General features: G+C 54.7%; 7 protein-coding genes across 7 annotated transcripts; 2 read left to right on the top strand and 5 right to left on the bottom strand.

Moving 5' to 3' along the window:
* Nucleotides 1-1,812: 1,812 nt before the first annotated feature.
* Nucleotides 1,813-4,080, bottom strand: CORC01_12355 (cell wall anchored protein; the record flags this gene model as incomplete). Its single annotated transcript, XM_022623976.1, has 4 exons — nucleotides 1,813-3,016; nucleotides 3,072-3,332; nucleotides 3,389-3,821; nucleotides 3,885-4,080. 4 exons carry the CDS (start codon nucleotides 4,078-4,080, stop codon nucleotides 1,813-1,815), a joined length of 2,094 nt encoding a protein of 697 aa, XP_022469529.1.
* Nucleotides 4,081-4,542: 462 nt separating this feature from the next.
* CORC01_12354 (uncharacterized protein) lies at nucleotides 4,543-4,692 on the bottom strand (the record flags this gene model as incomplete). Its single annotated transcript, XM_022623975.1, has 1 exon — nucleotides 4,543-4,692. A coding segment is annotated over one exon (150 nt), but the record flags the coding sequence as incomplete, so codon positions are not given.
* An 805-nt stretch (nucleotides 4,693-5,497) lies between these two features.
* Nucleotides 5,498-6,703, bottom strand: CORC01_12353 (uncharacterized protein; the record flags this gene model as incomplete). The annotated part of the gene is made up of 1 exon (XM_022623974.1): nucleotides 5,498-6,703. One exon carries the CDS (start codon nucleotides 6,701-6,703, stop codon nucleotides 5,498-5,500), a length of 1,206 nt encoding a protein of 401 aa, XP_022469527.1.
* Nucleotides 6,704-7,457: 754 nt separating this feature from the next.
* CORC01_12352 (SYF2 splicing factor) lies at nucleotides 7,458-8,387 on the top strand (the record flags this gene model as incomplete). The annotated part of the gene is made up of 1 exon (XM_022623973.1): nucleotides 7,458-8,387. One exon carries the CDS (start codon nucleotides 7,458-7,460, stop codon nucleotides 8,385-8,387), a length of 930 nt encoding a protein of 309 aa, XP_022469526.1.
* A 122-nt stretch (nucleotides 8,388-8,509) lies between these two features.
* On the bottom strand, nucleotides 8,510-9,476 carry CORC01_12351 (NAD dependent epimerase/dehydratase; the record flags this gene model as incomplete). Its single annotated transcript, XM_022623972.1, has 2 exons — nucleotides 8,510-9,281; nucleotides 9,364-9,476. The coding sequence occupies 2 exons, from the start codon at nucleotides 9,474-9,476 to the stop codon at nucleotides 8,510-8,512; spliced, it is 885 nt and encodes a 294-aa protein (XP_022469525.1).
* Nucleotides 9,477-10,865: 1,389 nt separating this feature from the next.
* On the top strand, nucleotides 10,866-12,636 carry CORC01_12350 (YEATS family protein; the record flags this gene model as incomplete). Its single annotated transcript, XM_022623971.1, has 4 exons — nucleotides 10,866-11,106; nucleotides 11,165-11,734; nucleotides 11,814-11,835; nucleotides 12,006-12,636. The coding sequence occupies 4 exons, from the start codon at nucleotides 10,866-10,868 to the stop codon at nucleotides 12,634-12,636; spliced, it is 1,464 nt and encodes a 487-aa protein (XP_022469524.1).
* Nucleotides 12,637-13,539: 903 nt separating this feature from the next.
* Nucleotides 13,540-15,714, bottom strand: CORC01_12349 (mitochondrial distribution and morphology protein 34; the record flags this gene model as incomplete). Its single annotated transcript, XM_022623970.1, has 2 exons — nucleotides 13,540-14,916; nucleotides 15,448-15,714. The coding sequence occupies 2 exons, from the start codon at nucleotides 15,712-15,714 to the stop codon at nucleotides 13,540-13,542; spliced, it is 1,644 nt and encodes a 547-aa protein (XP_022469523.1).
* Between the last annotated feature and the right edge of the window lie 844 nt (nucleotides 15,715-16,558).

Below are 16,558 nucleotides of genomic sequence, written 5' to 3'. Positions count from 1 at the left end.
AGGAGTGTTTTTTTTTTTCTTCATTGGTTTACCTTTCATGGAATATGCCATTCGTTTGTTTTGATTCTGATCTGCGCTAGTCAAGTTGTACAGTAAACGCTCCATCGGAACGTTATGACGACATGCCTTCTCAAGTTTCCTTCACTTGGAGTCGTCTCCTAAAGGGTAGAATACATACTAAGGAAGAGGCTTTATCTTGTTCCCGGCCGATAGGTGACGACACTGACGGCGCCACATCTTTTGACTACCTGGGACGGCTTAATTCTAAATGTCAGCCAGCCCCAAGTTTGCTCTATAACCCGTCACTATCACGGATCTACTCTTAGGATTTTCCAAAAGTGATGGTTGAAAACAACATGGATATATGGGTGCGGCCCAAGGTCGGAAGATCCAGCTCGACTGTAGTCAGTTGAGCCTTTTGTCCTTGCACGGATACAAAGTAGGTATTCAAGTTCATCTGTGAGCCTGTGAGATGACCCCGCCCGTCCGGCCGGAACCCGGGAGCAGGGTCCCAGGATCCATCCCCATCACCCCTGTTGAACAAATCTCCTTCACTCTCATATCCCAAGCTCCAACTGTCCCGACCAACAGTTCCGAACCAATAATAAACCAAATTCAAGAGCACAGACTTCACCGAACTGGTGGATAAGATCCCAACCCCGGGCAGGACGACTAAGACACAAATATAGCGAGCTTTCCGATATCGCACTCGCGATCTGCTTCAACGAGCGAGAGCGATATCGGGTGCTCCTCCATCCAGGTTCGCAGAGCAAGGGTCAAGAGACCGTTGTGTGCCTGTGAGATAAAAGTCTACGAGAAGTATGAACTGGTTGGTAACAACGGAAATCGTTTCTCGGCGCCGAAGCACATGGCCGCCCGCTGGCCTCCCCTCTCACGGTGGTTACACAGCATTGTGGGACCCTTCCCTGTTGACCGCTACAATCTCCTCGAAGGCACGGGTATGGTCGTAGTTGTGGATTTTCGACTCGGCGCTATCTGTATTGCTCCATGCATGCTTGCAGTGACGGAACCATGGGGCCGGTGGGTTCCCCGTGGAATAGACTTTCACGGTACGTTCATAATCACCACCAGGTTTCTTCATCGGCCGTGACGAGCAACCGTCCCTTGGATATGTGGCATACTGTGTCAGTAAAGAGAGATTGCGAATATCACAGGTAGTTAGAGAGAGAGAGAGAGAGAGAACTGGCGGGCAACAGTCTACAGGCTCATCATATCGCCTGGACTCTTCTTGGGCTCGGGGACATGATCGCGGATAATAGCCACTGTTCAGCCCCGCGGCTACCGGCATGCATGGGTAGGTGTTGGGGGCCAGAGGAGACCGCATGCGGACAAGTCACGCGACCTTGGCTACTGTTGATGTGATTTTGATCATCTAAACTAAAGGCTAGAGGTCACAACGCGTCGAACGTTGCGGCCGCTGACGTTGTATGCAGTGTTACCAATATCCAGGGTACCAGTCACAATAACGGATGAAGGGACTGACACTATCCAACTTTACAACGTTCTTACATTCGTCATTCTGAACCTTGATGGTTCTGGGACCTTGGTGTCTCAAGCTTTCCGCTGCTCGGTGTGCAAATAGCCCGACCGTGATCTCAACTCCGTATCCAAACTTCAAGTGGGAATCGTGGTAAGCAAAGGACAAAACTGATCAAACCAAGAAGGCAAACACTGAGGACTCTTTGAGTCTGTAAGCAACCATGCTCTTCCCACCCTGCCCAGTATCGTCGCCGATATGTCAAGTTTTAGGCTAACTAACCAAAGAACACACCACGCGCCTGCGAAACAACCCTATCTGTTGTAGTATGTCTGGTGCTCCTGCCTCGAACTCATCTCCGCCCGGTCATCTGGGTCCGCACTGAGCTCCTGCGGCTCCTGCGGCGGTGGTTCGTGTCGCACCTCGGCCGCCGTCGGCTGCGGTGTCTTTTGGTCGCCCCTCGCCGGCGTATACTCGGGCAGCGGCGGGCTCACCCCGGTGGCGACCTGCACCATGCTGACCTGCGGCATCCACATGTTCCCGTGGGCGTCGTACTGCGGCTGGTTCAGCAGCGTTGTTGTCTCGGGGAAGTACGCCTGCTGCGGCGGGTACGACGCCGTCGACGAGATGTTGGTCAAGGTCGTCGTCCTCGCCAGGGCCGCCGGCGTCGGCGTCGTCGTCGTGTAGGACGGCTCTGAGGGCAGTTCTACCGGCGGCCCCATGTGCGGCGGTACCGTGCGCGCGGACATTGGATGCGGTGACTGCGGATATGCGGAATGGGGAGGAGGCGTGAAGGGAGACGGGCCATATGGCGGCGAGTATGGCGATGCTGCGGGTGGCGACCACGCTTCCGACATGCTCTGGACGTGGTATACATGGCTTGGTCCCGGCGGTGATGCCCCGGTGTGGAATCGCTCTAACCGGCGCTTACGGACCAAGAAGAAGCATCCCATGGCGAGTGCGCCGATCAATACTGCAGCCCCTACCGCGATGCCGATAATGGCACCCGTAGAAAGGTTTCTTGTGGGAGTGGAGCCGCCGGAGCTGCCAACATCTCTTGTTGGCGTACGGCTCGGGATACTGGCCGTGAGTGTGATGAGGAGGCTGACGTCGGTGTAATCGAAACCGGCCGCCGGCGCAGTCTTTGTGGCGCCACCATTGCCGTTGCCGCCTACAACAGCAATGACCTCGTCCGGTACAGCGTACGTTGTCTTGTTGGGCTTATATAAATCCCAGACGACTTTGCCAGCATTCTGCTTTCCGAGGTCCACGTTGTGGGTTCCCCATTGCCCGGGTGAATCGCAGTCTTGGGAGAGCGGGAAAGTGCCTCCAGAGATGATCATCTGCGCCCGGCCGGGGACGATGTTGCAGGACAGGGAGTGGTGGGGGTAGTCTCCTGTCCCGTTGCGGCCGATGGGGTACATCTTGATCCAGGTAAAGGTCGGGATCGAGAGGATGTAGAGGTCGTCGAATCCTGCGCCAAGTACTCCTGGGATATTGGCGCCGCCGTACATGTAACTGGGCTATGTGTTAGATACGGCATAGGAGGTGACGGCGGACAGACTGTGCTTACATGTTGTAGGATGACTGGTCTCCCGCCCAAGTCACGCCCGCACAGAATCGTCGCCGCATTCCAGGAATATCGCCTGAAGCTTTCTGCGTGTACCACTTGCTGCTGAGCACATCGTATATGAATATTTGGTCCATGGGTTGGCCAATCGCGGCACTGCCGTTGGCAGACAAATCCTGGATACCCCCAAAGTAGATGAGCATTCCGCCGTCTCCGGCGGGGATATAATGCAGACTGCCCTCGGCGCGTCGTACATTGTCAGGACTACACAGCCGTCAGCTTCCCATATAGATTCAGTTGGCCAGAGTCTCGCTTCTTACCCAGTGCTGTTGGAAAAGCTGTTGGTGTCCATGGTATATCTCACCAAGCCAGTCGTCGCTACCCGTGGACTGGTACCCCATCCAGAGACGGAGGCGTTACTCAGCCATCCGCCATAGTAATAAGCCTCGCCGCGGGTGTCGACAGACACTCCCGCACCGTAGCTCACCTTGGAAATCAAAGCCCCCATGCGGGATGGCCCGAAAGAATCCCATTGGTTATTTAGGATATCATAGCCATATAGATTAAAGGGCATGGGGGACTCTCCCGCATTGCGCTCCCCGCCAAACAGATAGAGGCGTTTGTTGACATTGTCAGACCAAAGGGCACCGCCGGCTACGTTAGGAATAGATCCATTCTTGGAGAGGTTGGCGTAGAGCGGGGGCATGCCCGAAGCCGTAGACGAAGATAGATCTTGATAGAGCAGCCATGTATCTGAGCGGATTGTCAGTGAGAACCGGATATCGTGGTACGGCCATGATTCACGCAATGACATACTTGAGTAGTTGGAGGGAAATGTTGAGAGAGGGTTCCAATTTATGAGACCGCCATCGATGAAGAGCTTGTTATCGACAACGGCAGTCTGGTGCCCAAAACGCCGGCAAAAGTCGGTTACGGGATTTTGCTGCGCCAGAGTTGACACCGGGAGCAAGGAAAAGGCGAGAAGTGCCAGCAAAGGACTGGAGAATGCCATTGTGTTGCGTGATCCGCGTGATCCTCCCGCCAGCGGTATGTTGATCTTAGTCTGTCCGTGTACCAGGTTTCTGGTAATACTCGACCGTCGGTTGGAACGGGTCGTGCGCATGGCGTGTTCGACCGAGCAGGGGAGACCGAAGCAAGACGACAGGTTGAGAGGATGTTGATCGAGACCTCCCACTATAATGTATGTCTCGGGGAGATAGAGTGGGCTGTTAGTATACTGGAGGGCAATGATCGTCTAGTCGGCTACTTTGGGCCGAATATAATTACGGAAATTCTAAAAGGGCGGATGGAGGAAGAGGAAAGAGGAAAGCGACAGCAAGTAAATCTTGACAGAATATTGATTGTCAATGCCAAAGCTGGTTTACTGGGGAACGAAGGAGAAGGAAAGCTCAAACAAAGAGACGAACGGGGGGCTCCAAGAATGGCAAAGATAGAGAAACAGAGTTCGGGCTTGTCAACATGTCGCTTGTTGAACAGTACCAGTGGCAGCGTCCGGACCAGGCCGGATCCAGACGAGCTGGCGGGGGCTCCGTTCCAGACCAGAGCCGGACGGGTGAGAAAGCTGGGCCTCTAGTCCGAGGTCCGAAGCGCCACGCCAGGTCACGATTAGCTAAATACGAGTCTCGGAGACATCTCCTAGAGCGAGCCATCCTACAGAGACATTTCTAGCGACCTTGGAACTTGGTTCAATGGAAACGGCTCGTAGGCGTTGTCATGGTAAGCGAGGCGGCGTCCAGAACGCTATGTTTGCAAGAATATCAGATTCGTCATCCTCTGTAAAGTGATGTAGAAGCAGGGAGAAGCTATAGCGCATTGGAGATAGTGGAGAGTATCAGCACCCTTTCTCGACACGAAAACGGCGGAGAATGTGATGTGGAGTTGGACGGAAAAGGGAGGCGCTTGAGCTTGGCTTGTCGTGACTTGGCCTAGAGACCCATTGGGATGGCAGGCTTAGCGGGACCTGGTTCAGCTTACCCAAGGCTAGTCTCCTCTTGGTTGGAACCTTTGGCAAGCCACATGGCATTTGAGCCCGCTTTCGGCTGCAGGCATGGCAGGGCTGAATGGGGAAGGGCGTTGTAAAAAGTGCCAACCAGATTCGCAGGTTAGCTAGAAGAGGAGCAGTGCCACGTATATCGAGGAACATATCGAGCAAAGGAGACGTAAAGAATCCGCTTCTTAGTTCCCGTTGAGTGAATGCATAACAGCAGTGGGTATTCGGTATTTGACGGTGGAATTACCCTGACGGGGATTTTGGTATATCATTATCGATTTCCAACACTTGATCTTGGCCTGATTCCTCTCAGTCGGGTATCTTCCCAAAATATACACCCAGACCTTTTATATTTGCCTCCCACATGAGAGCCCAGGCGCTGGGCTCCGATCGGGATGAGAGTGATCCTCTAATACCCTCATGAGTCGGCTACCGAAGAGGCGAGACCCGCGCGACTTAGCAGCTGTGAGAACTGCTGCTGCAGTCCTTCGTCCTCGAGATGATGCTGCGCAACGAAACGGAAAGAAGCTGTGCTATGTTTCACCAAATCCGTTCCGAGCAGACGGCGGAGAATCGCTTCGGAACTGTCCAGAACAGAGGAGTGATTTGCCTTGCTCCAGCACCGATTCAGTGCTTCTACAGCAGTCTTCACATCGGAAGCAGAGGAACCCTCTCCAACCCAGTGGCCCTCTTTCAGCCCTAGCTTAAGATATCTCGCGACTGCAGGTAGCTGGAATGCCTGGGCAGATACGATCAGACAGATACCGCAGAGACCCTGGCCAACAGGCAAACCCTGATGTTCCTGGAGGGCAAAGATGCTGTTAAGAAAAGGCAAGAAGTCGGCGAGAGACTGAAGGTTTCCCTTCGGGTCGGAGAGAAGCTGAGATAATACGAGAGTGATGTCTTTGTCGGCTTGATGAATGAGCTGGAGTCCCTTGTCGCCATGTTGCAGTAGGAACTGGAGGTAGCGCTTGAGATTCTTGAGATCCTGCAGTCGTCGAATGAAGGAGCGAATGTCCCGTTGTCGCCTCAGTGGCGAAGACGTCATGGTGGACCTTCTTTGGAGCAGCCAGCTTAAAAAGTTCTTGTCGTCTTGAAAGGTGGTTGACGGAATTCCATTCTTCCAAGCAACCGACCTCAGAACACCGAGAGCTTCATTCTGATGCGGCCATTCCTCTGTTTGGCGTTCGTGAACTCTCGGAGGGCCTCTCAGAGCAGCCGTCATGATGTCGAGATCCGTGACCTGCCAGTGTTGATGCCAGGGATCGCCGGCGCTGACCTTGGCGAACCTTTCGCTAGCATGTTGGCGTTCTTTTTCGAAATTCTTGATTCGTTTCCACGTGGCGTCGATCTGGGGGTTCTGCTCCCATTTCTTCCGCTGAGCGGACATTTCATCCGCGTTGTACGGCCGTGCGATTGGGTTGTCCCAACTGTCCAGGTCGAGGACCACATCTGGCACTTCAAAAGGCTGCCATGAGTACGGTACTTGCGGATCTGCTGGCCTCTTCTTTTCGTGGACCCGCGGCCGCTGGCGAGCCAGCAATGATGTTGTAGTGTGAAAGCAGGCAGCTGTCGCAGTTGTCGCGGTTCTGCTAGAGGCGCCTGCGGCTCTCAGTGGCCGCATGGCTGAGGTGTGCGGCAATTCAGTTTCCGATAAGCTTCGTTCGCTTTTCAGAGGCTATTCACGGGCACGCGACGTTGCTCAGAAAAGTCGTCTGATCCTGGGGAGCCGCATATGGAGAGGGGGCCGTGTCGAGGTAGCAAGATGCAAGGGCACTCTCGGCGCAGGGGTGTTGGGGCAACGACAGGGATGGCCCGGCCGCACAGCCACGGGTGTTTCTTGCAGGAGTCCGTTACCCGTATGGATCCTGCGGGGGAGCGGTGGTGGGTCGATCTATTCTTCCGACCTCCAGCCACAGCTGTCTCTGGTACCAGCCACACCACCAGTGTTGAGGGAGAAGACGGGATAGAAGTTCGCATCTGTTAGGCAATTCGGCCAAGACTAAGAAATCATTACTATATGTTATTGAAAACAAATTTTCGTACTTAATTAGTCAGCAAATTTACATCGCTGTCTCGAGTTCAGCTTCTGTTTGCGATATTCGTTCTGGAGGAAGATGGTCAAAAAATTGTGGCGTCCAACGAGCGAGAAGACAGTGGGGTCTCCGGTCACGGGCTGTGGCGCTGGCTGGCCGTCTTTTCGGAGAAATGTCGGTCGAGTCGCTCTTGGACCTGCCGTCCCCCAATGATGTCCTACTTTCTCGTCACTTTACATCCCATACCTACAGCCACCAAAACCACACATCGCGAATCCCAACTAACCCACACTCGTCTATCTTGCGATCAGCAACCCTTCAACGTCACGAAACATATTTGAAATGCCTCCCTCAAAGAAGAGAAAGACCAATACCGGTACCGCCGCCGAGGAGGAAACCAACACTGTAGCGCCAGCAAACTCTGCCGCGCCTGAAGAGACCGAAGCGACAGAACCCGGCACGACCGCGAAAACCGCACCCGTGACAGCAGAGCCGACAGCAACATCGCAGCCCGCAACAGAAGACGCTGCGACAAAATCACAGGACCGCATGGCGCGCTTCAAGGCCCTCAAAGCCCGCGCCAAGAACTCATCCGACCAAAATCTGAAAGAGGCGACGCTCGAATCACAACGTCTCGCGACAGACCCCAGCCAGCTGACGGCCATTCACCGCAAACAGGCCATCGCGTCTCAGAAGCTACTCAAGGCCGACATCGAGGATGCAGGTGGTGACTTTGAGCGGAAGCGCGCATGGGACTGGACGATCGACGAGAGCGAGAAGTGGGACAAGCACGTGCGGAAGAAGGAGGCGCACCGCGACAACAATGCTTTCCAAGACTACACTGCCGAAAGCAACAAGGTTTACAAGCGCCAGTTGAGGAATATCGCCCCCGACATGGAGAAGTACGAAAAAGACAAAATGGCTGCCATCGAGCGCGCCGCTGCTTCGGGTGGCCTCGACATTGTCGAGACCGAGGACGGAGAGCTTATCGCGGTGGACAAGGACGGTTCCTTTTACTCGACAGCCGACTCAACCACATTTGCACAGAACAAGCCGGACAAGGCCGCCGTGGATCGACTTGTCGAGGACCTCAGGAGGGCGGAGGCGAACAGACTCAAGAAGAGAAAGGACCGCATGGCACAGAACGGCGACGATGGCGACGTGACATATATCAACGAGAAGAACAAGCAGTTCAACCAGAAGCTGGCGCGCTTCTACAACAAATACACTGCAGAGATTAGGGACAGTTTCGAGCGGGGAACCATGATTTAAGCGCGGGCGTTTGGGATAACACAAGATGATCGGATTGGAGGACGGATCTTCAATCCACAAGAGGCTTTGCATTGGGGGGGATGGTACAGTCTATGGCACATTACAAATACACTTCTCATGCATCAGAGCATGGTTTTTCTCCAGCCTTTGGTTGCCAACTCCTCCAGCTCGGGGACCTCAATCGGGCCCTGAACCTTGACATCATCAAGTGCTTCCACTACTGCTTCCGCGACGGTCTCGACTGGTAGAGGCTTCACGCCGCTCGCGCCCATGAACCCGCCCAATACCCCACCGGTCAGCCTGTTGAACAGGGCACCCGCGCCGGTCATGGCAGCCAGGGGCAGTGTGAACTTTCTCGAGCTGTCGTACATGAAGGGCGGCCGCGGGAAAATGCCCCGCATCCGCGGGAACTCGCTGGCGATGGTGCTCTCGGCCTCGCGCTTGGTGGTGATGTACCGCGCGGGGAGGACGGGTGCCCCGCCGGCGGCGGAGACGTAGACAAAGGCCTTTGCCTCCTCGGCGCTGGCCTGCTTGGCCAGGGCGATGGCGCTGTCACGGTTCATGATCTCGTACGAGAATTGGTCCTTTGGGTTGGGCGGCTTGAGATCCCCGCCTTCCTCGGCGGAGGTCTTGAGGGGATCAACGCCTCGGTCTTTGACGGGGGCGAAGGCCTTTTGCAGGCCCGAGATGGGGGACTCCTGGCCGGATACGACGCCCTTGTAGTCGGCCTCGAGGAGGATACCCATGCTGTGGACGACGAAGTCGGCACCCTTGAGGAGAGGGGCGTAGGTCACCGGACTGAGCATGTCGGCGCGCTCCCAGGAGACTTTGTGCGACCACTGGGGAGGGGACGGTGATGAGGTCACGGCGGACCATTTGGGCTCGCCTGAGCGGCTGTCGGGGGGCGTGTTAGAGGCTGACCGATGAGAGCCGTCGCCGCGCCGTGTATCAAAGTGTTCACGAGGAGAATGCATACCTGATGGAAGTGACATCCCAGCCTCTGGCGACGGCGTACTTGCAGATCCTAGACCCGAGGAAGCCGTTTCCTCCGCATACCACCAGCTTTTTCGCTACGGCTGAAGTTGACATGATGAGAGAAAGTGAGATGGACGGGACAATGTGTGAGATAGAAGTGAACCGAGCAACCAATTGGATGAGAACCAGCACCGGTTGGGGGTGACAAGTGCAGTGAGGCGAAGGAGGAGTGAGCCGGATCGACGGTGATGGAGTCAATTGAAATGCCGACCGGGTTCGGCGCTAGTTCATTGCCAGTTTTCTTCCGAAGGTGGTTCGATGCCGTTCCGGACGCGAATGGAAAGCTCAAAAAGTCATGAAATCATCACCCGCCCGGAAGCTCCCCAGCTCCCCAGTAAAACTTGCCAGGGGTCCTCTCTCTGTAAAGAGTTGCAGCTGCCTAGGTACTTGGGTTGGAGGGGCAGCTACTCCTCCAAGCTCCCCCATTGGCGCGGCGGGAGGGAGGGTCAACCTGCGAGGTGGTGGCTGCAGCCTCCACTATTTCGTGTGTGCTGAAGGTCCTCTCTTACTATTCAACCTGGTAGAGGTTCCCGAGATGACTGCTTATACTGATAAGGTTTGATGCTCTCGAAATTTAGGCTACACTGGTTCCTCGTTCTTCTAGTCATTCATCATGAGGGCTCCTGATTAACCATCAGAAGGTCCATCAATACTGGTTAGGATGAATAGCTTTTGCTCCCGAAAGGGGCCTAAGCAACCGGCTGATGCCTTTGTCAAAAGCAGTGGAGAGACAGACACCATAAGCCAGTTGCGACGCTGCAAGACTTGATTGGCAAAATTTTCTTCACCTGTAGCACCATCGGACGGGGACTCTTCTGGCGCACGAGTTAGGACCGCCTATTCTTAACCCTTCACGTCAGGAGATCGACCCCGGCTGGCTTCTATTTTTGAAGGTTTTGAGCTCGAGTTCTACCTGCGGCCCTCTTTTCTTTTCTTTTTCTTTCATTTCACACTTGTTATAATTCACTAGAAGCATTCGTAAGAGTTGGGCGGCAGGCTCTGCGATGCCGTATATAAGTCTCGCTTCTTCTCCCTCGTCGGTCGAGTTTGGCGCCCTACACTGAAAAGGCTGGTAACCCGCTGGTTCCTGCAGTGGACATATTTTGGTAACCTGGAAGGACAACCTAACCTTGGAACCTTGCAGGCACTCAACTACCAGGTGTTGGTGCTGCTCTGGGAGGAGCATACCTAACTCAGTTCTTTTCGGCAGGGGTTGACCCGAGAGTTGGACATTATTGACTGGCTCAGTCAATGGCCCACTTTAAACTTTGTTGTAATGCTGCCGATGCCAGGAACCATTATTCTTGCCGTCTTAGCTTGAGAACCATTTTCTAGAACCATTTCCTCCCCGCTACACCCCTCACAACCTTACTCACGCACTCTTATTCGGCATTGACCAGAACGCATCGCATCGCGCCAATAGACTATCTTTAATTCATCATCATGGCGCCGCCCAGCAGCCTCGGCAAGCGCGTCAAGGGCACACAGATCAAGCGACCCTTCATCTACGGCACGACTGCCCGCCCTTTCGACCCCGAAACCAATCCCAAGCCGGAAGGTGTTCCGGCAGACCACACCCACTCATGGGAGGTCTTTGTCAAGGCCATAGACGATATCGATATCACATACTGGATTCGGAGGGTTCAGTTCAAGCTACACGAGTCCATCCCGAACCACGTGCGTAGTAAGTCGTCCATGAACTGTGGCCTGTCGCAATCGTGCGCCGGCTAATCATGCAACAGTGATCGACGGCGAGCCGGGCAAGCCGTTCCTCATTCAAGAGACCGGATGGGGAGAATTCGAAATCACCATCAAAATATACTACGCGACCGAGTCAGGAGAGAAACCTCAGACGCTGTACCACAACCTTCGTCTTCACCCGTACGGACGAACCGACGCGGAGAAGGAGCAGATGCTGCGTCAGAACGATGGAGAGATCCGCGCTTGGGCCTATGATGAACAGTTGTTCAACGAACCTTACGAAGCATTCTACGAGGTCCTCACCTCTGGCACGCATCCCAAGGGCCACCCCATGGGAAAGGGAGGCAAAGGCAAGAACAAACCGATCCCGGCCTTGCCGGAGAAGACCTCAAACGTCCAGGTGGCGTGGGAGCGCAGCGCACTTCTGCCTGCAGTCAACAAGCCTGGTCAGCCGTTCAGTCTCGAGACGGAGCAAATCGAGGTGAAGAAGCTCAAGGAGGCCGAAACCACAGCCAAGGGAATGGCCAAGCAACAGCTGGAGATCCTCAAGGAGAAGGAGGCGCAGCTGGCCGCGCTCAAGGCAGAGAACGCTGCTGTTGCTGCTACGGCTGGTTAGAAACCGCCGAGTATAGCAGCTAGAAGACCTGCACGTAAGGTGACCGTGGCGACCCAGCTGCTTGCTTTGTCCAGGGACGAGGAAAAGCTGCGACGCGTCAAGGCAGAGCTGGAAGCCATTTGCAAAAGGGCCTAGGAGCGCAAACTTGGCGAACCGTGCGAAGACACGAGGCTGATACTGCGTATGGGATTCTTGCTGTTAATGATTGTAATCCGGTCGCGATCTTGGCCTCCCTTTGAGCTCTGCCACGCACTGTGTTGGCCCAGGCTGCGAGGCGGCGGCGAAGATGCCGAAGACGATCAGATGGACTGTGGCAGCTCACCCGATCGCCGTCAAAGTAGTGCGCGCCTTGGAACACCAAACCCCAGTGGCAATAAGGACATGGATGTCGCCATGGATGATGACGACTACCGCCTCGATGGAGACGACATTCGGAATGGCTCGACGCCTACGCAGCACGATGGCGTCACAGCTTTGACAAGGCCTCACGCTGAGGTCGATCGCGGCTCTGGCGATGATGCAGTGCACACCGGACTAGGACGAACATACTGTCTCTTCCACTCACACTACCCCTTGTCGGCACGCTCCCAATGTCGTTTGACACCAAACAGCAGCCTCGAAGAGATGTATCATTGCGGTACTCAAGTTCACGACTTCGCCTCATTGGGAAAGCCCGACGCCACAGAAGAAACGATATCACGGCATTCGCAAACGAGTAGAGACGGGCCAGATGTGCAAATGTCAGATGACACTTCGAGCGCGTCCGCGATACTGAGCCCTCCCGCACCACCCGATTCCACGCTCACGAAGCGGCGAGCATCGCCGACAGCAGAGGTGTCTGAGAGGAAGAAGGCAAAGAACGATGCTCCGACCGATGGACAGGGCTATCTAGGCTGAGACTCTGGCTAGCACTGCTTATACATGTCACATGGGTAGCAGCGCAACCGGAGAGGTCCCTTACCTCGACTATGAAGTTTCGTAGCGATAGTGGCACGATGGCAAGCGATGGAACAAGTGTGCATGGTAGATGGGAGTTTTTGATTCTTCAGACATGCCTAATCGACATGCACTTAGCGCCATGAAACTCGTCTATGAGCCAGGCCGAAAAAGTCGCAAGTGACAAAAATGATATCCACGATATTTCCTTCTTCCATCACCGCCTTCCTCCTCTTCCAAAAAAGGAATCCTGTAACGCAAGACTTCTTTCCCTTGTGTTGTACACACCAGCTCTACCCATCCGGTCCATCGAGGAGGTTGTTCGGTGGGGATGATTCGCAATAATTCAGAATGACAAAGGAAACAAGTTTGTTATGTGTGTATGTGTGTAAAAGTTGCCCGCCCGTCGTAGGCAGGCCGTTTGGGTGTAGTATGCCGATGACTTTTGATTCCGCGTAAAACAGCCGCCCTTTTCTCTCAAAAGGAAAACTGTTTGGTCATTGCGTCATCGCGTAAACTAGCATGGTTGGTGGCCTCTTTCTTCATCCCAACCCGAGAATCCAAAATAATCAGAGAGGCCGTTTCTCCGATTCAATTCCATTCTTTTTTGTATGATGCCCAGTACCCCCCCTTGTTTCCCTGTCGAACGCCATGTGGTATGTACACATTAACACTAAGTGCAAAAATGGAGGAGGAACAGCTGTGCCATTCTCATCCACAACCCAGAAAAAAAAATGAAGATTCCCCCTAACGCCATGCGAGGAGGAAGTGATGGAGCAGACGGAAAGGAGATGCAGTCCAGCAAAGTGGATGTATGGTGAGGTTTGCACATTATGTACAAATCACCTGTGATGAGCAGGTGATTTAGGTTGATGCCTCGTAGGCTGGTGGCGGGATATCTTCCCGCTCGTCCCAGAGGTTTGGATGGCGGCTCTTCTCGTCATAGACGCGACGAGCGATTTCGCCAGCCATCTTCATGATCCAAGCCTGCTCATATATAGATGACGGCTCAGACGGCACACCTTGGCGCGGCTTCTCCGCGGTGGCCTTCTCCGTTTGAGCTCGGGGTGTATTTTCGGCTTCAGATTCGCAAGTGCCGTCGAGCTTGATAGGCACACTAGGGCCATCCTCGGGCGCTGTATAGAAGTCCGGCTGCAACGGAGGTCGAGTGGGCAGCCGTGTCCTGTCCAGAGGGCTGAAACGAACCTTGCTAGGGGTCGATTCTGCCAGATTTGCCAGGGCTTCCTCGTCCTCGAGGTCTTCGGCAATGGAGCTGGTCATGAGAGGCTCAGTTGAGGGACCAGCCACGGAAGCAGAGTCGGACGCAATTTCTGAGAAAGTCTCACTGCCCTCGGGAGTTTCGCCGGCCTGGCTCTTTGCACGCCGGAGATTGACAACTCTTGTCTTCTTCTTGCGACCAGCGTACGACTTTGACCTGATACCGGCGCCCAGGGATAGACCAGTGGTGGCCGAGTTGAGGCTCACCATTGAAGGTCTGGACGGGAGATGGCCGTGAGCGGCGCTACCAGTATCAGAGAAAGTGTACGTGGTAGAGGTTCCATGGAAGGAGTTGGTCTTGGACAAGCTAGGCGTTGCTGTCGGTGGCGTGCTGGTTGGTTCGGACACTGCAGGTCCAGTCCAGGCACGGAACACAACATCGCGAATGCCCGGCGTGAAGAGAGAAAAGGTGCGATGGGAATCATTCAGCGCAGCTAGCCTCAAGAGGTTCTTCTGCGAGAAGAGCGACTGGACCTCCGGGCCACCCTCGAGAGATAGTGAGGAAACCTCATTGGCGTCGAGAAGGTTACCATTCGCATCGACGGGATCCAGAGGAGGGCTCGCCAGTGGGTCAACCTCGGCTTCCTCAGCGTCCTCCCTGGGTGCCTCCTCTTCCTTTGGCAGCGCATCGGGGCACCACAAGCGTAGTGACAGCCTGTGGATTATGGCGGGAAGCTCATCCATCATCAAATTCCTTAGTTTGGCCTCGATGGTGCGCTGTAAATAATCGCGCACAAACTGGATCGAATCAAAGGTCGAGGAGACTTTGAGCGACTCGAGCGGGTCATTGCGGAAGACCAGGGTCAATCCCTTTTGCCTTGAAAAGACCAAGATAATGAAGGCCGAAAGCTTGATCTCGGAGAGCGTTATTGACAACGGAATAGTGAGACCCGATGCGGCGGCCAGGGGCTGTGGCGATGTGAACCCCGGCTTGGCGGACAGGTAAGTGTTCATTGGATTTGCCTATTTGTTGATATATTAGCATTGCTATGACGCACGTCCATTTCGTTTCGCCGGAGCCAAAGATAGTAGTAGCCTGGGACGCGGATCCCGGCCAGGTAATTTCGACATCAATGCAAGCACGCAGGTAGTGAAGAAATGTTTGGTGAGGGAAAAACAAACACCGGGATGATTGAGCTAACGGTAGTGCAAAGCATCTGAAAGGGTGGAAATGGTTGTGGTTGGTGGAATGATGATGTTTTCGGAGGGGAGCATCACTTGGTGCTGTCTCGGCTCTCTGACGGAGGCCACAGGGCATTCCAAACAATGGTATGGAACCGTGATCGCGCCGCAGAAATGTCGGGGGCACTGTGATTGTCGTCGGAACAGGAATGATTCCGAGCTTGTGAGTATGTGTGATGTCGTGGTGCGGGCGGTGGTGAGCTCAATGCAGGCGGCTGCGAACCCGAGCTTCGCCTCCGGAGTTTGGGTGCAGGGAGGCGCCTGCGGGATGGCGAGGTGACGAAGAGGGAACCAAAAAAAAAACCGGCATACCTGAACCCTCGTTTTCAGAGTCAAGAAGGCGTCGCCCGAGTAGCACATCTTGAATATGCCACGAAATCTATCCTCTGCAATATCGCCGATCTCTAGTATTTCCAATTCCGGGGGCACGGAGCCCAAGTTGAACTCGGTAACGAGGATGTCATCGACGATAATCGGAGGCTTCGGGGATTTATTCAGGGCGGTGGTGAGCATTTCTCTGGCGCGCTGGTAGAAATCGGCGTCGGCCGTGAGCGGCGACCAGTTGAAGTTGAAGGCCATGTTGAAATGGCTTTAACTGCGGCCAACCATCGAAGGGCAAAGCGATGCAGGCCGTTCGGCCGGGAGTCGATAGGGAGAGGCCGATGAGTTGGTGATGTCTAGTGATGTGCTTCGGGTTCGATGACGAAAGGTCTGCGTCGATGGCGGGTTCGAAGGCAGTAGTAGAATGAACTCGTTGAGGAGCAGGTGCAACTATATGATGAAGTCCAGGGAAGAAATGTTGGATGGTTTGGGGCGGGAACGGAGGGATAAAGAAGGAGGGAGGTGTCGGGATGTAAATTAACCTGGAAGCTGGTGGTGCTGTCTGTGTAGCGGTAGACCGTAATGCGGGTGCGCGAGGTGTGCGTTCTCCGGCGAATGACGCTGGTCGGGTGCTACTCTGTATCTCCTTCTCCTTCTTTCGCTGCTCGGGAAGCAGAGGGAATACTCGGAGCTAAGTGGTGCGTGCGGTGCAGCCTTAGCGCGAAATTTTTCTTCCACCTGCAAAATTTGTGACAGCCTTTTTTTTTTTTTTCCTGTTCTCTTTCTTCTCGTTCTGTTTGGCTGTTTTCTAACTGGGCGGTGACCAGGTGCTGCAACAGATGCGACTCCTTGCTGGGGCCAGCTCCTGCGAGTGTCGCGTGTGGTGCGGGAAAGGGCAACTGGGTGGGGCCACCAGGAGGATGGAGCGTGTGCCAGCTTGAGAAGGGGGGGCGCTGAGCTGTCGGGTGGGCACTGACTTCCTCTGAATGGCGTGGGGCTCCCACTGCAACGGCCAGCAGTGTGACGGGCGCCCCCCCAAAGCCACGGCTTAAGTTTTTAAAATAAAAAAGGGAGGGACCGGAAGGCGGTGGGTACACTCTCT

Source organism: Colletotrichum orchidophilum (genome assembly GCF_001831195.1).
Source record: "Colletotrichum orchidophilum strain IMI 309357 chromosome Unknown Scaffold_150.1, whole genome shotgun sequence".
NCBI classification, from domain to species: domain Eukaryota; kingdom Fungi; phylum Ascomycota; class Sordariomycetes; order Glomerellales; family Glomerellaceae; genus Colletotrichum; species Colletotrichum orchidophilum.
Note: the sequence above shows the minus strand (reverse complement) of the source record. Positions and strands in the feature narration are given on the sequence as shown.